The sequence below is a fragment of the Austrofundulus limnaeus genome, unplaced genomic scaffold (genome assembly GCF_001266775.1).
Source record: "Austrofundulus limnaeus strain Quisiro unplaced genomic scaffold, Austrofundulus_limnaeus-1.0 Scaffold2, whole genome shotgun sequence".
NCBI lineage: Eukaryota > Metazoa > Chordata > Actinopteri > Cyprinodontiformes > Rivulidae > Austrofundulus > Austrofundulus limnaeus.
In genome coordinates this window covers 4113752-4139124 of record NW_013952404.1, presented here as the reverse complement: position 1 = coordinate 4139124, position 25373 = coordinate 4113752, and the positions used below count along the sequence as shown (strand labels likewise).

The 25373-nt window shown below is 40.8% G+C and overlaps 2 protein-coding genes across 2 annotated transcripts in view; both read right to left on the bottom strand.

Annotated features, from left to right (window-relative positions):
- LOC106519620 (zinc finger DHHC-type palmitoyltransferase 14) overlaps nucleotides 1-8719 on the bottom strand; it is a gene marked incomplete at its 3' end in the record, with an annotated part of 52171 nt that extends 43452 nt beyond the window's left edge. The window contains 2 exon segments of the mRNA XM_014011370.1: nucleotides 7307-7610; nucleotides 8075-8719. Of these exon segments, the coding sequence (XP_013866824.1) occupies nucleotides 7307-7542 (236 nt within the window).
- Nucleotides 8720-14235: 5516 nt separating this feature from the next.
- LOC106519609 (AT-rich interactive domain-containing protein 1B) lies at nucleotides 14236-24765 on the bottom strand (the record flags this gene model as incomplete). Its single annotated transcript, XM_014011360.1, is given in 8 exon segments — nucleotides 14236-17420; nucleotides 17855-17985; nucleotides 18160-18892; nucleotides 20473-20548; nucleotides 20639-20758; nucleotides 20857-20989; nucleotides 21765-21934; nucleotides 24624-24765. Coding segments are annotated over 8 exon segments (3299 nt in total), but the record flags the coding sequence as incomplete, so codon positions are not given.
- Between the last annotated feature and the right edge of the window lie 608 nt (nucleotides 24766-25373).

Sequence of the window (25373 nt, the reverse complement as noted above, 5' to 3'; positions counted from 1 at the left end):
CTCGTACTCAGTCTTGAAAAAACTGGTATCGGGACACCCCTATATATAAGTACAGTCCATTTACCATTTATATTAGCTGTAATTTGTCATGCAGTTAATGTAATGAATGTTTTTGTACTGTATATAAATTTAAAATTTCACCCAGAAATTAAAATATATATTTGTTTGGTTTCACTTCTAGTCCTTGACCTTTCTATACTGATCTCTGCATGTACAGATGCTCTAGTACTTTCAAAATAGCAATTGTTTTCTAACACTTTGGTAACAAAAGGCTTTGAACAGGGATGCCAAACATTTTTTTTTACTAATTTGCCATGAACTTCATATTAATTAAATGCCTAAAAACACAAAGGCCCTATTGTTCAACCTGGACGGCGCTGCTTTTGCATAACAGGCTCCCCACTGTCAAACTGTCCTGATTGACTTTGATTTGCACTGAACACCCTGCAACCTCATCTGTGAGGCTCGACTGTTCTGTGTTTGATGATGTCAAGATGGACACAAAGGTCTGGTGCTGTTTCCCTATACAATTATTCATCTTTAACTTTGCTCCACCAATTGCACACTTCCAGCAGTTTGCACCTAGAAGTTTTCCGTTTACATGCTTCACAGAAAAATTTACAAATTGATATCAACATAACTTGTTTGCAGCAGAAAATATTGCTTACAATACACATTTTGAAAAAAAAACATGTGATTTTAGAGCTTATTTTGCTTAAGTTGTCAATACCAAGAGATTATGAGCACCCCTATTTTTTCTTCTTGTATGTCTAAAAATATATATATTTGTACAAAATGTAAGATATTCACCTAATATTTTAAGAAAACTTGTCTTCTCAAATCTTGTGTAGCCTCAGAATTCTAGTTTTACTCAATCTTCATAACATGAATTTCATATTGTACCTAAGTTCTGCTGATCATCGTGACATAGCATAATAGGAGTTTGCTTTTAAGAAATGAAAATATGTATCAAAAGAATAAATTCTAGAAAATGTCACTGAACCTTGAACTTTGTCCAAAGGTCATGCCAGCAACCAGTTCAAATGCAATGTGTCCAAAAATAAATACTTTTGTTCTTGTAAAACACTGCTAATACCATTTCATTTTCTCTTGAATCAGAACTGTGCGTCAGACATCCAACATCTGCTTCAATTAACTTTTAAGGGACGTAAGAGACAGAAAGCAACATGTGAAACAACAAGCCATGTAGGCATCTGGGGGGGATCCAGCAACAGAATAATAAACAGAGCAAAGTCTCCTGGTCACTAACAGGGTTTATTGTGCATGGCTGAGCACCCCTCAGACAGAGACAAAGAAAACAAGCACAAAGAGGCACAGAGATGTAGCAAGATCTCTGGAAAATATACTGTAAAAAGTGTCTCCGTGACTAAACACTTTGCATCTGCTGACTCTTCTTGAACCCTTCGAACATAACGTTCAAACAGATGCGAACCCCCCCACCGAGTGATTTAAAATATTTGTCAAAAGACAGAAGAAGCCCCTGCAAAGTAAATGAAGAGCTGCACCTCACTATGCTGACAACCAGTGAATGAGCTTTGGAAAACACAACTAATCGAAACACATTACAGTTAATGACACCAGAAGCCAATGTGCAGGTCTGCTGACCATCGTCCTGTCCGATAAATGTCTCCTTTCAGCTGATGTGAGAAGGGTGGAGAGGACAGAGAGGACAGTCAGTAGGACTCAGCCAGCCTAGAGGCACGGACAGTTGAATAGAACGGGTACTGCTTAGCTGGAAAGCTTTTTTGTGGCTGTTTGGTGTTCTTGTAAAATGTTCCCTGTAGTCACAACAAACAAAACAAACCACAGAGCCTAGATTTACTGAAGGGTCACAGTGTTTAGGAAATTAAGCTATCCGGTGGGGGTGTGGGGGAAGAAAGGTATCATCAGGAAGCATCTGGCATCCTAGACGTAGAAAAATAAATAAATAAATAAAAAATCCAGGTTCAAACAGATGCCCAAGAAAGTTGACCCCCGATATATAATCAGATGTTTCATAAAGAGACTTGTGTGTCTGAACTCAAAGTGCTTCAGGAAACTGCCCTTTGGTCATGGGTTATGTCTGTATCTCTGCTGAGGTGACAATGCATTGAAAGCTCAAGTGGTTCAGAGGTCATTGCTGATAGATACATAGAATTTGAGATAGTGTATACCAATGACATAGTAGTGGTTTGTATTGGGAGAAAAGCAAATTATAGAGAGCTGTGACAGGGTTTCTGCAAGTTTCACAACATAAATTTAAGACTTTTTGAGGCCATTAAGAATTAAATTTAAAATCTATATCGCGACATACAGAAATCTATAAAAAATGTGTTAAACTCGGGCAGCACGGTTGCCTCCCAAAAAGAAGTTTGCCTGATCGAATCCTGGCCGGGGACTTTTCTGAATAGTTAGCATGTTCTCTCTGTACATGTGAGTTTTCTCCGAGTACTCTGGTTTTTCTCCAGAGGCTAATAGCCTATATGCCACGGACATCTGGTCCAGCACTTGATGCCACTCCCAACACTTCCGATTTGTGGTCAACATAGTGTTAGCAAAAGATTTTTTCACCCAACGACTCTTAATGATCTCCACAGTACAGAATTAGCATATTACATGTACCAACATTAACACAGGACACGTACAGGTCCAGCCAACTGAAAAAAAAAATCACTCCAGTGGATTAAAGCCATAAAAACAAAGGAAAGACGTTCGTGTTTATGGTTCCAGAACTTGAACTTTTTCGCTTTTCCGTGGCTGCTTGTTCCGTGAATTTTTCACGTAGAGCTKTGACACTTATATTGTTGGAAAGAGCAGAGTCAAAGTTTTAAATTGATGGGCTACTTTTATGGTTTGGATGGTTTTCCCCGACGTTAGTGAACTGAAAACGTAATGATTATCAGGCGGAGGTTCTGCTGCTCTCGGTGCTCAGGGGAGGAGGGGTGGGGGCGCTCGTCACTYGGCTTTAGTCTACGCTGTAATATACACTCTAACAAGGTTTTACTTTTGCATAAAACTCATGACAAAGTTGCCTAAAAACATTTCATACTCTGTATAACACAAATACGCGCACATACACACACCTACCTTTGTACCGGCTGCTGTGTTAGCTTCCTGCTAGCTGTCATGTGGAGGAGGTCTTTCCTCAGTAAAGGGGATAAATGTACATTTCCCTTTTGTAACCTCTGTCTTCTCATTTCTGATGCTGACTCTTGAATACCCTCAGGTTAGAAATGCTGATTACAAGCGCAAGCATGAGCTTTTAAAGATAAGTTTTCCCTGTAATGCTATGATCCACTGCTGTCACCTCCTCATCAATGGGAAAAATGGATAAAAACTAACTACTCGATCGTACCTGCTGCTTACTGGACACAACGGCACACAACAGAACTCACGTTTTATACCAGTAGATCACAGATGCTTTAACTTTTGTGACTTTCATGGACTAGTACTAGGAGCTAACGCTAAAAACATAGGCAGTAAGCAGGAAGTGGAAGGGAGGAGCGTGGCAAGAATTTTACCGGAAATATGTCATTAATAACTGTGACATATAGGCTATTGGTCACTCTGAATTGTCCCTAGGTATGAGCTTGTCTCTATGCGTCCCTGTAATGGACTGGAGACCTATCCAGGGTTTACTCCACCTCTCGCACAGACTGCTAGATACAGACACTAGTGACCCCCATGACCCTGAAAGGAAGACTGGACCAGCCAGTAACATGAAAGCTGACTGGATGCAATGTAGGTTGTGCGGTTGTAGTTGTAGCGGGGGCATTTGATGAGCATTTGAGTTAACGTTACATGGGCGTTAGAACATTAAGACCTATTTAAAATTAACACTTGAACACAATAATTTAGTGAATTTTAGCCTTTAAGACCTAAAATTTAAATCTTTTAGAATTTGAATTAGTTTCTGTGTAAGCAACATCTGCAGGACACCAGCTAATGACATAAAATTATGTTAGCATCTCTTCCTAAACAATGCTGAACAGCCAGTTTAATTAAAAGGTGTCAAAAATAGCGTAAAATGTCTATTTTGACAAAAATAAATAAAAAAAGTGCAATCTTCCTAAGATCGTGTTTTGTAGCCATCTTTATAAATTTAAGTTAACTGCGTGGATTTTTAAAAATATATTGTAATTTTTATACAGACAATCCATGTTCTTGCTCAATCTGAAAAGCTCTTTCGCATTTCACTCATTTTTAAGCTGGTCATAAAGACTAAGATAATTCAGTACAGGCTTTAAATGTCAGTTGCTGAACAAAATATGAGCATGAGCCAACAGTGATGGCATCAAGTTACATTTCTTCTACATTTTACTTGGCTTAAACTGTTTTTAGTGTGTAGTTAGAGTGCAGCAGACATAAAGCACAACGCATATTGCGCCTGTTAAGCATTCCCTGTCTGTCGGGCACTTTACCCTGATAAACACACTCCAATTAAACAACAAATCTAATGACAGAGCAGGACTTTTATCTGGTATTGATGGGGGTTTCTGAGGTGATGGATGACAAAGTGATGGGCTAATGACTGGAGAAAGAATACACAATATCTGGTGGTATCCTTCAGGGATGCTAGCACTCAAGGTCTTTGTCCACATACTATTTTCTGTGGTCTACTCAGTGATGCGATAGTGAGGAAACTGGCACCATGTGTTCTATTTGCAATCTATTCTAGCAGCAGAAAAGACAACAAAAATTATTGTGGAATGTGTGATTAACTGGGGTGTAGGTAAAAGACACAACCTATTAAATGGTATTCATTAAAAAATGATAAACTCAAACATAAAACAGATTATCCCAAACTAGATCATATGGTGCAGTTTGAAAGAGTTTAATCTAGTAGTTTTCCAGATATATTGGTATCTAGTTATAGTGAACAAATCAATCTTCTCTCAATAGATGGTTTTCAATGACGTCATCATCCGTGACTTTTTTACCCTCCGCACCCCGTTCGTGGGCTACTATTTAGTTTGTAGCGATAAAACCAGTATGGGAGAACCACAAAAGCAAGGGAGAAAAAAAATGCAAAAAGGCCTCTGAAAGACGCAGACGAGCATGACCAGGATGATAATACTTTGTATTTAAAACATGCCTTTCAGGACACCCATGGATCTACTAAATAATAAAACTAAGGTATTTAACTTTATTGAAAGTAGCGATACTTACGAGCTGCTGAAGTCTGCAGAGCCAACACGGAGGCTGTGTTGACATGACTCKGTGTGACTTTYGCTGATATTTTTAGTAACTATATCTTACATACTCCAAATAGGTACATACTGCACAATACTGAGCTTTTTGTGATTATAGTCTGATACTGTCAGTGTATCCTACATTCTTGTTTACAAGGGTAGATTGCATAGWATTCAAAACACTTTTCTGTTCATAGTGCGCAACCTTTTACCCTTTTTTTAAGGTAATTAACGTACTATGCGGTCACTAACCATGGTAGGAGTGATTTGAACACACTTTGGAAACCTGCGGAGGGTGAAATCTTTGTGGCTGATTATCGCCAGCCACAAAATCACTTCTCCTTAAGTGTTTTTACGCCGTCTGTATTTTTTAAGAGCGTTTCTCTGCCACACGAGCAGCACAGTTTTGTAACTAACTCGAACGCAAATTTGCTCCATGACTGTTAAAACAACTTATAATAGAAATATTCAACATAAACAATCTAGACAAGTGGTTCCCAAACTTTTCAGCTTTTGACCCACAAAATAACAGTAGCAGAGACCTGTAATTGTTTTTGGATGATGAACATTTGTATCAGGTCAACTAAACATGGGCATAGTAACAATATTTTTTATACTACATTTATCCATTTTAAATACACTAACCTCACTCCTTTGTAACAACTAAGACAAAAATGTCATTAATTCAGAAAATCTTTTCAGGACCCCACCTTGATTTTTCGGGACCCCACTTTGGGTCCCGACCCCAACTTTGGGAAAAAATGATCTAGACTCTACATTTCTATGCTGTAGGCCAGTGTTTCCCAAAGTTGGGATCGGGACCCAAAGTGGGGTCCCGAAACATCAAGGTGGGGTCCTGAAAATTTTTTCTGAATTAATGACATCTTTGCCTTAGTTGTTACAAAGAGTGAGATTAGTATATTTAAAATGGATAAATGTAGTATAAAAATATTGTTACTATGCCCATGTTTTGTTGACCTGATACAAATGTTTATCATCCAAAAATAGTTGGGGGCACAGGTCTCTGCTGCTGTTATTTTGTGGGTCAAAAGCTGAAAAGTTTGGGAACCACTGCACTTTGGTTCCCAAAGTTGGGCTTTGGACCCAATTATGGGTCATGAAGCACCTTGGATAATCTCCAGAAATCAATTTAAAGGGTAATAAAATAATAGCTGATGTAACATTTTCCCTATAATTATTACAAAAACACAAAGTAAGTATAAATAAGTATTTATGTGTGTGTACATGCTGTTTAGATTGTCAAAAAGCCTGTGTTTTTAGGGTTATTAATGAAGTTCATGTACTCAGACCAGTAATATTTGGGGTCACAAGTTTTTGCCATGGATATTTTGTGGGTCAGAAGATAAAAAGTTTGGGAACCACTGCTGTAGACTATCCCCTCTTCCGCATTCGCAGCCATGAATATGGCGATTTGATCACGTGATCTGCAGGTCGCTACGTCATTTGAAAACCATCTATATGGGAAAAACGTGCAAATGTCGTTTGTTGCTTTATGAACTTTTATTAGCAGTCTTCACGATGTTGCAATGAATACTTTTAACAATGATGACGAGGAAGAAAACTACCTAATCAGCCAGGAAACCAGTTTAAGTCTCAAAATAAAAATATTCAACACAGCACTTTATTTCATTTAAGCTATCTAGTTAGTTAGGGTTCAGTATCTTGCTCAAGGACAKTTCAGTAAAACAAATGTCCTTAAAATAATAATTTGCCAGCATTTCAATACTAGTGTCAAAACTGTCAACGAACTATTAAGCTGAAAACATGACGGTATTACCTATAAGCAAATTAAGACAGGAAGCCCACACCTTAAACCACTGAATTATTTCCATCAACATCAGTCGGTGTTGCTATATACACTCTCTGCTTAAGGCTTTATGTATTAAGGGATGTTTCTACCTAATCTACAACCAGTTTGAACTGACATCTCCCTGACCTTAAGACAGATAAAAGGAAATTACTCCAGAGCCATGYATTTGACATAAGTGTGCCTAAACTCTTCCTCTGGCATCTGAGCCCATGAGATGAAATYTCTAATCCACAGCTCACCCATGTGAGCACAAAAGCAGATGAAGACTTTTATTATTACTTACTCAAAGACGAAAAAAAGTCCACAGGTTACGAGAATTAGGACAAGGGTGAGGTAGAAAACCCCGGTCTGCTTGGCCATCATAATCCTCCCATCACAGTAAAACTTGTTTCGACCAGGGAAGGCCTCCCACTTCCTCCTCTTTGGTGTCCTTTTCTTGTATGGGGTCTCCATTGGCGTGGAGCTGCGAGTGCTTATTTGGCTGTACTCGCACTCTCTCATGGACTCCCCAAGATGCATTAACCGCAGAGAGAGAGAGAAAAAAAAATCCCAGAGCTGAATAAACCCAAAGGCTGCCTGGCGAGTTTCTGTGTGGAGGAAACAGGTTAAGATTAACAGAGAGGCTCACAACTTTTTTAAAGTTTGACACAACACTTCCTGTTTTTAAAAAACACCCCCCATCTACCCAAAACAATACATGACTTTAGGCTTTAAGAATCCTGTCTGGCAACATATATCAGCAAATAATATAATTTTGTAAACCCTGCAAACAAAGTTTGTCGGAAAGCAACTTGGCTTGTGCGACATACCTCAATAAAGTGATGCTAGCATGCTAACGTAGCTAACAAGTTGGCGAGACAAATTTCAAGTTATCACGTCGGGCAAATTTAAAGATTAGCTCGTTGTACGTTCACGCACGAATAAAAATCACAGAACTGGCCGCTTTAATTGCTTAAAATAAGCTACAAATAAGGTTTCGGTGCGCTGTCAACCACGTATCCCTAAAAGCAGAGAGAGAGGCGTCACATCCCGGCTGTGTTGAAAACCTTACCGAGGCAAAGTCGTCGTTTCGGGGGTGTTGTCGCGGCGCTGCTCCCGTCGTTATCCGGGCTTGTTACGAGGCAAAGCGAAGATCATTTTCGGAAGTTTAAGGGTGAACAAATGAGTTTGTGATCTTCTTCTCGCCGCCGAGGGAGAACTCCGTTTTGAAAAAGGAAAAAAGAGGGGAAAAAGGGGAAGGGAAATCCAAAAGCGACACACAGACACACAAACACACAAACACACAAACACACGTTCTCTCAGACGAGCTCCAGCATCCTGACTCGACTGGCCGTCAATCACAAACAAAACGAGTCTTTGCGCGCAGCTCGAGCTGAGCAGGACCTTACAGCCATACGGCCGGGCGTCTCAGAGGTACCATCGACGAGTCATGGTCACAAATGTTCACCGTTCAACCTCATTAGAAGGTGGGGGGGAAAAGTTGCCGCTTCCCACAGTCCTGGACCTGGCAGGCCAGCCGACAGCCGTCCACACACAGCGATGCCACCCTCGCAAACATCAACATGGGCGCAAAAAGAGAAGAGCCTCCGCCTGCTCCTCCCCCTTCAGCTGAGGTCGGGAGCAAAAGGTGCAGAGAGGGAGGACGAACTGTTCAAGGGGGCTCCCAATGCAAGGTCCGGGGRCTTTTACAGACGTTCATCAACGTGCCAGCAGGGGCGTGTCCAGGGAGAGGCCCAGGGGGCCCAGCAGGGCTATACATCTACTATCACCCTCTCACTGGTCCCCCCCAGACAGTCTTAAAGGAGACATAAGCTTTTAAATCCTTCTCAGGGGTAGACATATATTTTTCAGGTTGTCCAGCGGACAAATGTTTTCAAAATGTTTTGCGGACAACCAGGTTTTGTGAACAGGTTGTCAACCTGTTCACAAAACCTGGTTGTCCGCAAAACATTTTGGTTGTCCAAAAGAATCGCAAGAAAAATGTAATTTAACAAGTATATTCTTCTGTAGACAAAGTTTATTATATATAATTGTTCTCAGTCCGCCAGGTTGGCTGGAGCTGTGTGAATAAAACTTCCTAATTCTCTTCTTTGAAATAAAGTATTTAAGGCTCAGGGAGTAAAGGCCTCGACACACAGGATGCGATAGCGATCGCAGCGTTGCGAATCGCGCTCTCAGATCGCTTGTCTTCACAAAATTTGATTGGTTCTTGACTCCGAAGGCGGGTGTGCATTACGGACGTGTAAACTAAACAAGTCTTGTGATGCTAATGATATTGAAAAACAAACATCAAGATACAGTTTTATGAGGAAAAACTTACCATGAACTTCACCCTGGTGCCAAAAAAATTCCCACAAAGCTTTTTAGTAATCACTTGGTGAAAGTGTTAGCTAACTGCAGTGTGTAGCATGCTCTCCTCTCATTGGTCAGTCAATGAAACCCTCGCTGATTGGTTGTACGCTAAGCGACAGCGACAAAAGTTGAACATTTTTCAACTTTCATATCGTCGCAAGCTCGCGTGTGCACGTCTACGTGTACGAGCGCGACATTTCACATGCACTATTTTCGCCGGTCGCTTAGCTGGAGGAGGGCGAGCGATTGTCGCCTCACCGCACAGGCTCCATACGAATGGAGAGCGAGCGACGTCGCCTCCCGTGTGTCGAGCCCTTAAAGCAGCAAAAATGTTGCTAATAAAATCTAGAGGTTACCCAACATTCATAAACTTCTTTCTGCTCATAGGTCAAATATTTTCACTTAAATAGGAGTGTACTGTGTACATGACCTTATTAAAAGTTACAGTTTAGTGTTCTGTTTGGCTTTACCAAGTTTTTTCTCCCTTTCATTTTTACAAATGACGAACCCGCGGCAGAGAACTTTGAACAATGTCTTTTTTCTTGATTGTCCACTGGACAACCAGGAGACAGGATCTGGTTGTCCGAAATAAAAATAGGTTGTCTCGGACAACCTAAACAATGGTTATGTCTACCCCTGCTTCTTTTTCACATTATATATCATTCATTTGGTCTACATAAACTGCACTGCAATGCTCTGGTCTGAATTCCTTCTTATTGTAACTCCACAAGCCCCTCTTTCACCTTTTCTGATGTGTGTCTCAAAGCAGCCCGTTTTGAYTCTGTTCCTTTAAATCCTAAGAGGTGCTTCACGCCCCGCACTGCTCCACCTTCCAGACTGGTACGTTTTTGTTTGAGAGAGACATCTAGCTGTGCTGAAACATTTTATTTCCAAATTAATTAAAAGTCGTAAACAAGGGAAGACTTATCGGTTACATGTTGGAGCCAGAGTCTGACCCAGAGCCAGAAGAGAAAGACAACAATATTGTAGTTGGTAAGTCCAGACCTTATTAGTTCTGTCACAACTAATTTGACGTAATAAACAATATAGAACAGAAACATAAAATAGAGAAAACTGATGGGCTGACAAAATGAYCCAGACAGAATATAARGATGCAGCATCRRGAGAGATTAAAYTCAAAATTTCTGCTCYAAGTACACTATAAGATGTATCTAATGGCTTAAAAGTGGATTTTGCATGATATGTCTTMTTTAAAGRGGACATATCAGCAGAGGTAGGTGATACTAATCTTGGTATCGAAATAAATAAAACATAAGTAAATAAAAATGTTTTGTATTAGCTAATAAAATAAAACAACTCATCTTAATATTGATACTCAGATCGATAMACCCACCCCTACATATCATGCAAAAGCTACGTTTTTAGCACTTAAATACATTTGGTTGTGTAATTGAAATTTCTAGGAATGTAGAAATTTTGATTTTAATCTCTCCCGGTGCTGAGTAGATTCCTTAATATTCTGCTTGGGTCATATTTTTCAATCCGTTCAGTTTTCTCTGTTCCCTATGACGTTTTTATTTTTATTTTTATTTTTTTTACTGTGAACCTGTTAAACAAGGTCCTGGACTTCCAGCTAAACAATTTTTGCAAACCCGTGGTTCAGCCGGTTTGTCATCTTCATTCTCYTTTTCACTCTGGGTCAAACTCAGCATGTAAAGCTGGGTGGGCAAGTCTTCCATTGTTGACATTTTTWAATTAATATGTAAACATAATTGTATCTCTGCTATCATACTAAACAGGCCGAACAGGGTGGGGTTGGACAGGGTGTGAAGTGCATCATTTGCATTTAAAAAGACCACAGGAATTCAGATCAAAATATTGCAGTTGCACTCTATGTAGACCCCAACTGAATGATTTAAATGTGAAAAATGATTTAAAAGCATGTCTCTTTTAATGAGAAATTATATCTGYAAAATTGTCTTAATTTTCAACTTTTTCTTGCCACCGAAGAGGTCATTGCAACCAAGCTGCACCCCTCCTCAATTTTAATGTCCAGCTTGGTGGGGCTCATCTTGTTTTATAAACAATTCAAGCTGTGTAAAGATTTATTTCCTATGTTAACATGTTTCTACTTACCTTGTTGTCTTGAACTTTATTCTCAGACATTCTTCAGAATGACATGATTTTCACTTTGTAAACCAGGGTTCTTCTATAAAGAGGATTGCAATAATGAGTTTTAATTTATTCAGTTTTCATCATTGGGATATTTTAATACTAAAAGGAACATTGAAGCTTAAAAGTGTGGACAGAGCTGATATGACTGAAAGTAAAATAAAGGGGCTCAATAAAAGTTAGTTAGTGCAGAAGTTCTCAAACTGGGGTCAGGGGTCCACGAGACGTATCTTGGGGGGGCCTCAAAAATTTCACAAAATTGTTAATTTGGTCACTTTTAAAAAAGCATGCGGGACAAATAACTAATAAAACAAACATAAACTAAATAAAAATATATATTCCCATGGCATTTAGGGGTTGAAATGATCTTTTAAAACAGCATGGAGTTTATGAGGAGGTCCCTGGAATTTTATTTTTGCCCTTGTGGGGTCCCCAGACCCCCAAAATTTTGAGTTTCCAAGTTGTTGGGAGGCATTTTTACAAAAATATGTAAGGAATTCAGAGTAACATCTATCTTACAGGCCCCACTGTCCTGTTTTCAACTCTTTTGCAGTGTCTTTTGAGACAAATGTTCCATAAAAAGGTTAAGTTTCCTTAAGATTATTTATCTGAAGACAATCAAAAGAAACAGAATATAGAAGATTAGTATTTCATCATCAACCTACATTTTGTCATCTGTCCTCTTCTTAACACCGACATGCACACAGACACACACACCTCCTCATTTTGCTCCGAGGCTGTCCAGCTCCTTCACACCCAAAGCTGTGCGCTTACCTGCTTTCTTTCAAAATAAGTCTGGTTGTTTTTCTTTTAATCGTTCTGTTTTCCACTTGCTGTTTGAAAGTACGGTGTGGTTTTCAGGCACGCTGAACTGTGATCAGATTTAAAATATAATTTTTAGTCACATAAAAACACCTCAATTAAAAAAAGGGGAGTTCTGTTGCACATCTGCAAGGAAAGCCCTGAGCTGGCACCTGTTAAGCTGAATTTATTGGAACGTTTCGGATGTTTTAAATGGTTGCCAATGATCTGTTAGTATAGCATGATGATTGTGGAAGAAGTGGAGTTTAAGAAAACACAACGTGAGGACAACGAAAAATACGATCCTGTCTAGGCTTCATCTATGAGGACTTATCTAAAGTTAGCTCACATGTTTACAACCACACACTGAGTGGGTCAGCACAGTCTCTGTTGTTTCCACCCAGTGTTAACTCACCTACATTTGTGGTGAGAGGTAGTCAAGGCCAATGATGGACACGTCTTCCTGCAGCCACCACATCCATCCTGCTGGAGCTCGATGACTCAGCTGTTCAGAGGCGCAGAACTGTGGGTGGGTTTCTCCTACATGAAATTCATCCCGCACCACATAAGAAGGGCAGAAACCCACTTAAACGGCACAGCTAGGCTTGAAATTTGAAAAAAAGTATCACAGTCACCCACACGCTCCTCCTTTGACTTAATTTAAGGTGTCAATAACATTTTAATAGGGTAAAGATGAGAGTGCATCTTTCTGACAAATGACCCAGCTAAGAGTCACGGTTTGACGCTCGGCCTATAATCTGTGTTATCCACTTTAGGAATGCTTTTACGGAAGGCAACCTAAAATAGCTTTGATGCGATGCCCACATCTTCCCTCTCCAACGACGAAGGCAGAGGGAGAGATAGACACCAAAGTACAGGAAGTAAAAACACCTAAAGTTATTTACTGAAGCATGGTAAAAAATAATTTCTCTTTAAATTGTAATCATGAAAATAAAACAGAATGCTGCAGTAGCACAAGCACACTGCTTTTGGTTTTCTTATATTTTCTGTGTTTCATGTTCTAGTTTTGAGGGATGAAAACAATGAAAGCTACATTAGTTATGAAAGTGATCAAACTAGATGAGAAGTAAGCAGAGTTGTATTTCTGTAAAAAATCTTAAATTTGGTTTTCTTTGACTAAAATACTCCGTCACCTCCTGAAGTCCCTTGATTCTTTAAAGGAAAAGTTTTAGGTGACAAACATTTATGCATCTGGTAAATTTCTAGGTATTTATCCTAGGACCCGGCGCCACATATGTGGACAAAAATGCATTGCAATGCAAGAGTTCGGGTCTTAGGAGGTTAATTAGGAAGAGTAATCTCTGCCTATGCAGACACTAATGAGGACCTTTAATAAATTGTATGTATTTTCCCTCTTTGTGAAACACTTTGGTCAACACTTGTTTATGTGCTATATAAATAAATTGATTTTATCAATGCTGTGAGACTTGATAAACCAGCCATTTCTCTAACGTGTCAAACTCAAGACCTGTGGGCCATATGTGGCACTCAACGGCATTTTTTGTGTGATTTTGGTCAATACGGTTAAAGTATTATTAAAGTAACCATATTGACCAAAGAGGTGTCAATTGAAAGAAGACAACCAATCAAATTGCTTGAACAGCCTATTATGCAGATATAAAGTCCCTGGCAGAGTGGGCTATAAAGAGGCAGGAAGTAACCACAAACTGGGAATGTCCCGCGGGTGGTACAGTACATTGAGGGTTAGTGGTTAAACTAGAATGCCCCTTCCAGTGGGAATTCAACGAGACAAGGAACACGACTTTTCATGTTTAGTCAACGTTGAACATGAAGTTAATTATAACTGGCCCTTTGAGGGCCACCATAATGCTCATGGGGCCCTCAGTGAAAACAACACCCTGCTCTAATACTATCTTCAATAAAGTCACAAAAGGATAGCTCAAGTAAGCAACTGATGTTTGTTTATTGGCCTAGGATTGTCAGGACATAACGCAACGTCTCCAGTGCTTAACAATGTTCGTTGTACATTTATTTGTGACATGTGCAGCACACAGTATAAATGTGTTTTACGGAAGAAAAGACAAGGAGTCGTACGAAAAAAAAAGAAAAAAGAAAAAGGCCGATTTTACAATGGGTTCTCAGGACACTGAAGGTTCTTTTCACACGTTTTCTGTAAGAGGGATTCAAAAATATGCCAGCTGACATGAATGTAGGACTGTAACAAAAAGGAAAGATGTTCAGTTTTCTCATGTAGTTATCTTCTCACCCTGGCACTTTCACATTTAATTACCAAAGCGATTGTTTTCTCAGCTATAATACAATGCATACAAGAATTTATTAGTATTTTTTTTTACATTGAAACATCATCTGCCATGTTCAAATATCTGACCCAATTAACAAAATATGTACAATAACAATGCCAAATTGTACCCTCAATAAAAGCATTTGTTATAATAGTCTCAAAGTCACATCTCCTGCTTGATGGAGACTGAAAGAGTTGTGTGCATTCTTTGCACAAAGGTTTATTTACACAGTGATCAAAAAATACAGACAAACTAYATTGGTGCCAGAAACACAAAGTTCATCGGTAAAAGTCAATGAGGCCATGATTGATAAATTAGATACTTATTTCTTGACAGATGCTCTTCTGTTTTGTAGATTGGCTGGTGCAATGCTGCCACCTCCTGGCCTGAAGCACACACACACACACACGAAGCTTCACATCCTGCTGTTTCCAAAAGGGACAACTTGCTCTGGTCCTATTGCACAATTTATCTTCCAGCGATGGAGACATATACATTTCAGTTTAAAAGGTCTGTTTTTTTTTTAAGTTTATTTACGCCCCCCATTCTCCCACGCACAAACTGTTGGCAAAATAAAAGTTCAAACAACTGTACAGTGTCACGTTTTAAATAAATACGCTTCGTTAAGAAAGTGTTGATGAGCATATTCGTATTTATAAAACTGAAAACATCTCATCAACCCAAAAAAGAACCACGGAATTCAGCACCGACATCTGCTGGCAGCTTTGGCTGAAAAAGTAAAATAAACAAGAAAAAAAAAAGAAAACAAAAACATAAAACATAACCAACCAACACATACAAGTATTAAATATTTGTATTAAAATGAGCTGTCAAGTCCCAAACCCAATTTGTTTTTCAACAGGGCCAAGAAGCTATACATATATATAKAGAGAGAGTTAATTTTCGTAATGCRGATTTTTTCTTTTTAAAAAACACAAACGTTTTCTGTCATTTTAATAAATAAAATTAAAAAAACCACAGGGATATCATTGTGACCCGCCCTCTGCCATCTTAGCTCCGCCTCTTCTTCTGTCATAATTTCCCTAAGTGAAACAGAACTTGGCAAACAATCGCCACCACTCCCGTGTTGAGCACCGAGGAAATGGAGATGTCTAATAATCTGCTCTCGTACAGTACGAACTCTGACTTGTTCTCCTCCACTTTAGCCATGGCCAGCAGACCTTTAGCTGCTCTGCACATCATGTTCACGCTGGGTGGGTCCATAGGGGGGTGTCCCATGTGCAGCAAGCTGTGAGGATTCTGCTGGTATTGTGCCATGCTGACTCCATCTTCCAAGAAGGCAACCAAATTACCCACGCTGCCCTTCTGCAAGGCGATGGCGCGCGCCGCTGTCGGGTCTCCCTGTGCCAGGTGGGAGAGGACGGCCACGGCCATCTCTCTGTACACCTGGCCTTTCCTCTGACCCACGCAGCGCACCAGGACCGCGAAGAGTTTCTCCTGTCGGCTGAAAGGCGGGGTGGCCAGCAGCAGGTCTACGTTACCGTCCTGGATGCTCAGCTTGCAGAGGCACTCCAGGACCAGCCTCTGGGGAGTGAGCTGGGAGTGCGGTGCTGCTGACGGGAAGGGGTCCTGGGCCTCGGCTGAGGGGCAAACCATCCAGTGGAGAAGGCCGTCCAGGATAGGAAGGCAAATAGTGTCTGAATAAGAGGAAAGATCCAGGTGACCTGCGATGTTGGCGAGCGTGACCATGGCGTTCTCCCTGAGCAGACTCAGACACTCCCACCACCACTCGTCTCTGCCGCTCGACAGCTCCCGCTCCCGCTGCTCGTCTCTCTGAAAGCCCGGGGCCAGCCTGTTCCTCTCCGGGTGCACGTGTTGCAGCAGGAGCAGCCTGCCCAGAAGCAGAACCAGCGCGGGGTGGCGGGACATCTCCATGTCGTTCCCGGGGATGAAGGACAGACTCCGGACGATGTTGGACACGCAGAGGCACCTTTTGGACAGCGAGTCTTGACAAGGGGAGGCGGTGCAGAGCGGAGCCTCATCCAGGCAGCGGGGCTCGTCCTCCAGCAGGGTGATGTGGTCATCCTTCCCGTCTGGGTGCACCCTAAACGGGTAAGATGGCAGGGAGCGAGCAGGGTGGGCGTGGGAGAGGGCGTCCACCCTGGCACACAAAACATCATCGATAGTAGCGGTAATGTGCTTCAGCAGTTTCTGATTGTCCGTCCTGTCCTCCTGTTTGTCCTCGTGTTTCGTCTTTTTTTCATCCCTGACAGGCGGTTCACTCTGTGGCTCAAAGTGCGTCTGAATGTGTGTGGTGGAGTCGCCTCCACCTGCCTGCCAGTGCAGCAGCCCACTGGTAAACTCGGTGATGTAGCCCAAACGCTCGGTCAGATCTTCCATCAGGTCGTCTTTGTGCACAATCTTTATGGGGAGTTTATCGTACTTGCTGGCTTGTTTAGGTTTAGGTCCCAAATCAGCAGGAGGATGGTCCAAACTCTCCTTTTTACTTTCCCTTTCACTCTCTTCTAATGATTCCTTTTTGTTATTTGTCTCTTCCTTTTTCGTACCGACATCTAAATCCTCCTTTTTGCCACACGCCTCAGCCGGCTCAGCGGGTGGAGCCTTCTCCTCTGTGCCTCCAGTCTGCTCCTCCTGTGTTTCCGCTGGGGTTGACTCAGGTCCAGTTGGGGCAGTAGGGTCCGTTTCCTGATTAAGGGTGGGGAGATTCTGTTCCGTCTGAACAGAATTCATATCCAAATAGTTCTTATGAGCTATTGTCCCCACCTCAAATTCTTCCAAGATGCCAAAAATCTCAATCAGGCACCGGCGGAAGTACTCCACAATTAACTCGAGGAATCCAGGCAACTGGACAAACAAGAATTCAATATCAGTATCAGTATTTCARCAAGAGAAACAACAAATAAACAAACAAATAACCCTTTAATTCTCTTAAAGTAGGCTGTTGATATTGGTTCAGAAAAATAACCAAGAAATACAATATAMGATCCAAACAATTTACACAAATATTTGGCTTTTTCATGATGAAGCAATTATGATGCAGTAACTTAAAGGGATAGTCCAGTCAAATAATTGCATAGCTAGTATCATACAAGTTGCAACATTTTTCATAGAGCACAAACTATGGAGAAACAGGCTWGGTTCATGGTTTGGCCAAACAAGAGATTTTAATGTTTTTCAGCCTTCAAACACAACTTCTTCTCAAAACCAGACCAGCGTTAAAGAAGACTGTGGTTGTTTCTGCTCTGTCATTAAAGGTAATAACTGATCGAGCTGTTTACCTGGGACAGGTTGAAGGAGGCCACGGTGCTGTCGTCGTACAGCAGGATGTTGATGGTGTCTAAAGCCCAGGTGCTCTCCGCCAGCAGGCCAGACTTTAGAGACATCATCACACGCCAGGCTTCAGGTGTTCCTGAGGTTCAAACATCAGGGAAATAAACAGCTCTGTCAGGATTTGTTCACGTCAAACATAGCTTAACATACTTCCCTGCAAATTTAGCTAGATGTAGGTAAAAATGACTCTTTTACAGGGGGAGTTATTGTCATTTTACGAACACATGATGACACAACGAGGGCTCTGTCTTACCACAATCCTTAGAGTTGAGCTTGCGTCGAGGCTTGAGAACTGGTAAGGTGGCTTCCACTGACCCTGGGGGGTAATTGAGGTCTCTCCTCAGGTTTGGAGGAAACTGACCAATGGGTCCACTGCTTTGTGAGCCCATCATACCCAGGCCAGGCTTAGGCATCTTCATGGGTGACATAAATGGGGCTTTACTGGGGGACATTCGAGGGTCCATTGAGCGATGGAAGGGTCCTGGGCTGGGGGCTCTAGGCAGATGATTGGTCATGGATGGGGAGTTGGAATAAGACAGTGGCTGGCGTGAAGACAAGGGGGGCATACCACCAGATGATGACATGTAGGGGGACTGACGGTGCCACTGGTCCTGCCCGGCCCGACCGTCCATGTCGTCTCTGCAGATGGAGCCGTAYGACATCTGCGTTGGAGGTCCTTGTCTGTTGTGGTAGGGATAGCCAAGGTCCGTTCTTGAAGGCCACATGTTGGGCCCATCAGCAGCATGATTAGGAGTGGGGCCCGCACCCATCATACTGTGCTGGCTCTGGCCCGATGGGGCCATACGGTCGCGGTGGTAGGGGTAGGGAAACTGTCCCTGGATCGGTCTGTGTTCAGGTCCTGAGTACCCACCACCGTAGTGATTGTACATGTCTGGCTGCTGGTTGGTGTACTGCATGGTGTACATGTCACTCTCGTGCCTCTTGGGTGGCGGGCCGTACAGTCCATCCATTTGCCGTTTGTAGCCCTGATGGAGCAAAGATGTTCTTAGCATACGTGTCAAGTTGTACGGATTGTTCGCAATTTACACGGATTTTCCGTCATTTTGCAAGTATACGGACAAATAGAGCAATCTCAGGGATTTTTTTCATGTTTTACGGATTCATCCAAAAACTCAGTTTCAAATTTATTTAACATGTCAGAGCCTGTAGGATGTTAAATAAACAATGAATAACATCAAATATTTGTTTCCAACCCACTCTGCTGCTAGAAATAAGTTCTTCTGTCCTCATTTCCTTCTGAWTTTGCTGCAGCCGACAGTCCGCCTGCACTCCACCCCCTCCCCTCCACAGCTGACGGTCTGCATGCACCCCCCCGCATGTGAAAATTACGGATTTCTGAGGCTCATTAAACATCTGAAGGGGTTGACATGTGTGCCTTAGTAACCACTTGTTTGRTCAAAGCGACTCTTTAGGATGTGAATTCTCATAATTTCAATAAAATACTATTATTACGTGGGTTTAAAGTAGTAATATTTTTATATACATCACCCTTCGATAATACTAGGCACATTTACCCCAATTTATTTTGTGGACATAAGTTACCTAAATTTGCAGAAGAAAATATAGAAKCATAAATTCATTCACTTTAATTAACTTGTGATAAACTCATATCWATATATAGATGTATTTTGATCAGAATTATAAAGTAAMAAAGTAAAAACACTTTGTAGAAATATTGGTTATMTTTACTTGAGTAATTATTTTTTAGCCAACAGTTTTTTACTTTTATAATTATCTGTACTTTCAACTCCTTCCATTTTTAAAAAACGTAAAAATTAGAAAGTCGTTATTCCTATTTCATTTAGGCTAGTTTTCATTCCAGTTTGTTAAAAAAAAAAAACAAAAACAACAAACTATCCAACTATATGGTGCCTCCCAGACAGAGTGAATTTAATTTTGGCTGGATGATCCATCCCAACACATTATTGGTTTTTACGATCCATCATCCTTGTACACGACTCAAATCACATCCGACATGTAGCTTGGTGTGAAGATGACCGTGGCAGAGATATACCATATATGCAGCCAAAACAGTTAGCCTAGCAYATCCTAAATCGATCAACATTAACATTTAAATACAATGTTATAATCATTTTGGCCTTTAGAAATCTGTTTTTGGGAAGATCACCTCCCAATAAATGTTATTTTGGAAGTTCTAACAGCTCACTTTTACTAAATACTTTTACTTTTAATACTTAAGTACAGGAAATGTCAGCCTTTTAGTCAAGTAATATTCTTAAAAAATGAGACTTTAATCATTTACCAAAGTAATTTGTTGGTAGATACTTGTATCTTCACTCAACTATCACTATGAGATTCTTTATACAACACTGATTTTTGATCTGTGTCATTTATCATAACAGAAGTGGCAACAAGAAGCAAGAACAGAAAAAAAGATGATAAATTATGCAGATTATTGATATTCATTTGTAATATTTAATCTAATGTACAAGATTACTTGTTAAAAATCCTTACATTTAGCTAGAATGTTATGTCCTGTACTCATTTAATATAACAAATTAACAATACTGCTGTTGTTCCCTACCTGTTGCTGTGGATACATCCCAGATGGATGCATCCCGTATGGCATGCTGGAATACTGCTGGCCGTAACCGTCATGTCTGCAAAGCAAGGAGGCAAAGCAGAAAAATCCTTCAGTAATGTGTCAGACTTGTATGCAAATACAAGCTGCTAAATATGAGCAGACTGACCTCTGCTGTGACGGGTATCTGCTGGGAGAGTACATGCTGCCTTCACTGTTGGAGTGTCCCATGTTATTCTGACTTCCTGGGGGGCCCATGGTCCCTTCCATCCCCATCATATGATCGGGTCTAAAGATAAAACAGAAAAGTCTTAAACACCGCTCTTATTTTATTTAAATAAACCACCACTACCAAAATGTTCATCACCGTGATCTTTGTGTGCGTACCTTCTGTCATAGCCTGACCCGTATGGATACTGGGATCTTTGACTCATGCTGAGGCCTGACGGTGGCCGACCATACATATCTGGCATCCCACCGCTGGGCATCTGGCTCGGTATGTAAGGATCAGCTCCTGCCACTGCACAAGTAAAAAAGCAAAGAAATACAACTATGTTCAATAATTTTATGTAACTAAAAAGAAACAGTTTACATATGAATGCATTAAACTATCTTTACCAGCAGGTGGCAGCATACCTCTATGAATATTCTCCATCTATACTTTTGAGGCTAAATGTTATGCAGCTACCATCCACCATATTATTCATTCAGACTCCATTCTCTTCAGCCTTGAGAGGAGCCGCCGTTATTTCTGAAACTACTGTTTGTTCTGGAAACTAAACCACCCGACTTGGTCAAAACAGGTGCATCCCAGCAGGGTGAGAAATACGAAAAAAAAACAAAACAAAAAACAAAAACGGATGAAAAGGATGAGCAGAATAAGGATGAGACGGAGGCTAGGCTACCAGAAGATCAGACGAGATGGTGTGTTTCTGATAAACGTATGTGTGGCGTAACAAACTGTTCTTATCTCCTTTTGGACTTTGAGTAATTAAAAAGACACAAACATCTGTCCTGATCGGAGTCGACATGGTGAWTTGACGAGAAATTAGACCAACAAGAAAGACGAATGGCTCCGGGACACGYGTGTCATTTAAAGAAAGAACCGTGTGAGTTTATATCAAGTTTAAGGGTGATGTTTCAAATTTAAATCTTGTTTCATCTAAGTTTGGTGAAAATAATTTAATACGTTCAAAAGATTTGTCTAGTTTTGCTCGCAGACACATCAGCAGAAACAAAAGAGTGTTTCACATAAAGCACAAAGAGGTGGGTTCCACAGCGTGTGCCTCACTCACTCTTCCTCATCCCTGCGAAGGGGTCCTTGGCGTCGTACTGCATCCTCATCATCATGTCAGGCATGCTGAGGCCCTGCTGGTAGGGAGCTGAGGGGGGCAGGCTGGCAGCCCGCTTCTGAAAGGCCGGGTCACTCACCTCCGAGAAGGGGTCCTGCACGCTCACACTGCTCCTGGACAAATGAGGAAAACGGTAAACCAGGGRAAGAGTGCACGTCATACAGACAGAACGAGCAGAAAATGAGTTTGATGAGCTCTGAGGGCTTCAAACTTTCACATACAGCTACGTGTTTTAGAGCAAAAGAACTATTTCTTTACATTTAATAATATTTTATATAAATTGCCACAAATACTAACTTAAATGTAAAAATTAATTACTCCTTATCCTTCTTAGTGGTTCAACAATTAACTAGAATCTATAAGCTGAAGATTTAAGTGCAAACAAATTATTTACTTTAAAAGCCCTGTCACATTATGACATTTTAGAAAATTTATAAAAATTTTATCCAGCAGTAAAGATGTCTGTGCTGAAGTTTGATTGTAAAAAAGTACTGTAATGCTCATGATTAGATCAAATACAGCGGGTAAAATAAGTATTGAACACGTCACCATTTTTCTCAGTAAATATATTACYAGAGGTGCTAATGACATGAAATTTTCACCAGATGTCGGTAACAACCCAAGTGATCCATACATACAAAGAGATCAAACCATAAATGTCCAGAAATGAAGTTATTTGTAATAATGTGGAATGGCACAGGGAAAAAGTATTGAACACATGAAGAAAGGGAGGTGTAAAAAGGCATGGAAAGAGAAGACACCAGCTGAACTCTCTCAGTAATTAGAAAGCAAGCCTGCCCCTTGTCAGTGCAAGTTAATATCAGCTGGTTCAGTCCCAAATGATGGCCAGGTATCACACAAGAACCATCTGATGATGGGTAAAAGTAAAGAGCTCTCTGAAGACCTTCACAACCTTATTGTTGCAAAGCATAATGATGGCATCGGTTACAGAAGAATGTCTAAACTTCTGAAGGTTCCAGTGAGCACTGTTGGGRCCATAATTCAGAAGTGGAAAGAACATTATTTCACCATAAACCGACCACGACCAGGTGCTCCTCACAAGATTTCTGACAGAGGAGTGAAAAGAATTATCWGAAGAGTTGTCCAAGAGCCAAGGACCACTAGTGGAGAGCTTCAGAAAGACCTGGAATTAGCAGGTACGATTGTTTCAAAGAAAACAATAAGTAATGCACTGAACCACCATGGCCTGTATGCACGCTCACCACGCAAGACTCCACTGCTGAAGAAACAGCATGTTGAAGCTCCTTTAAAGTTTGCTGCATAACATTTAAACAAGCCTGTGTAATACTGGGAGAATATAGTCTGGTCAGATGAGACCAACATTGAACTGTTTGGATGCCAGAATACACATCATGTTTGGAGGTCAAATGGCACTGCACATCAGCCCAAAAACACCATACCAACAGTGAAGTTTGGAGGTGGGAACATCATGGTGTGGGGCTGTTTTTCAGCATATGGTACTGGCAAACTTCAAATAATTGAAGGAAGGATGAGTGGAAAAATGTACAGAGACTTTCTTGATAAAAATCTGCTTCCATCTACCAGGATGATGAAGATGAAACCTGGCTGGACATTTCAGCAAGACAATGAGCCCAAACACAAAGCCAAGGAAACTCTCAGTTGGTTTCAGAGAAAGAAACTAAAGCTGCTGGAATGGCCCAGCCAATCACCTGACCTGAATCCAACAGAAAATCTATGGAAAGAACTAAAGATCAGAGTTCATAGAAGAGGTCCACGAAACCTTCAAGATTTGAAGACTGTTTGTGGAAGAATGGGCCAAAATCACACCTGAGCAATGCATGCCACTAGTTTCTCCATACAGGAGGCGTCTTGAAGCTGTCATTGACAACAAAGGCTTTTGTACAAAGTATTAGATAAATTTCAGTAAGTGTGTTCAATACTTTTTCCCTGTGCCATTCCACATTATTACAAATAACTTCATTTCTGGACATTTATGGTTTGATTTCTTTGTATGTATGGATCACTTGGGTTGTTACCAACATCTGGTGAAAATTTCATGTCATTAGCACCTCTAGTAATATATTTACTGAGAAAAATGGTGACGTGTTCAATACTTATTTTACCYGCTGTATATATCATATAAGAGTAATTTATTCAATTTTACACAAGTTGGAAAAAGTTGTCTAATCTTAGTGTGACAGAGTCCTAACAATCAAAAGAATAACCAACAATTATATCTCACTATAAGCTTTTTATTTTATTTTATATTGATAAAAGTTGCAAAATCATTTCTTTGTATAAACTGTTCACCATGACTTTAAATCATCTTGAAATATGTAAAAAAAAAGTTRCAAAGTATTATTTAAAATCATCGAACACAAACGTCTCGGCCCAACATTTTACTCAAGATTGCTGCTTTTTTCCCCCTCCTCCCTTTAAACTGTTTATCTTGTGTCTAAAACTGATTTCACAGACTAAATTGCTGGCATTGTTGTGGTTAGACAACACCTGTTAGATATGAATATTCCCTTTCACAATATATCACAAAGAAAGCAAACAAAAGCCTTTGACTCTCCTGCCAGGCGTTGCATACAGCTGTCATGGGCTGTAATTAAAATCAACAGAGAAGAACAAAAAAGGAAAAAAAAAAAAAAACTACACGTCTGAATCTTACACAAAATCAAACATCTCAAATCAAAGTTGTTGTTTTTTGTAATTGTTGAACTGGTCCTCATTAAACTGTTGTTAGAGTCAGTATGTATGCGGTGGAGGAGTAAGCAGCAGCAGCATCACTGAGAGCAGCTGATTCAGTAGAGGTACCTGTTGGGGGGCAGTGGAGTGACTTGTCCCAGCGGGGTGGTGGCAGGTGTCGGCGGTTTCAGGTCACCTACTACCTCTGCTGTCGAGCTGCTGCCAGAAGACTGGGGCGTCTGTGGACCTTGGAGAGAGCCGCCCGAATTAGCTGTAAGACCAAAGAAGCATTATTACTAAACCTGAAAAGGATTCTCTGAGCTCCCCTTAAAAACTGTTGCTCATTCAAGACCGCGGGGGTCCCCCACGTCCTCTGCTGTGATCTTGAAGCCGGTTCGAGTTAGAGCGGCCAGAGTGGGATTTCACCGCAGCAAGGTGCTGTATTAGGGAGATAACTTTGGGCTTAGGTCCAAAGCACTCAGAGTGATGCCTGACATGAGAACTGAGCCGAACAAACACGCCGCACAAGGGCAGAGGAGATGGGAACACGGGGACGGCTGAAGAGAGGCCAACAGAGGGAGACGGGAAGGAAGAACGGGCAGAGCGAGGAGGAGGGGGAAACAGGTGCACTCGAGCTGTAAAAGCAGCACGACGGTTCGTATAAAAAGGCGTTTGAAATTAGCAGTGTTGTACAAAGTAGCACAGAGTGATACTTGGGTAAAAATACAAGTATCTTACCAAAAAATTACTTTGGTAAAAGTTAAAGTCTCCTTTAGGTATATTACTTAAAAGTCTTAAAGTATTTGATATTTTTTGTACTTAAGTATTAAAAGTAAAAGTACTGATTTAAGTTCGATTTTCTGTAATGATATTTATTAG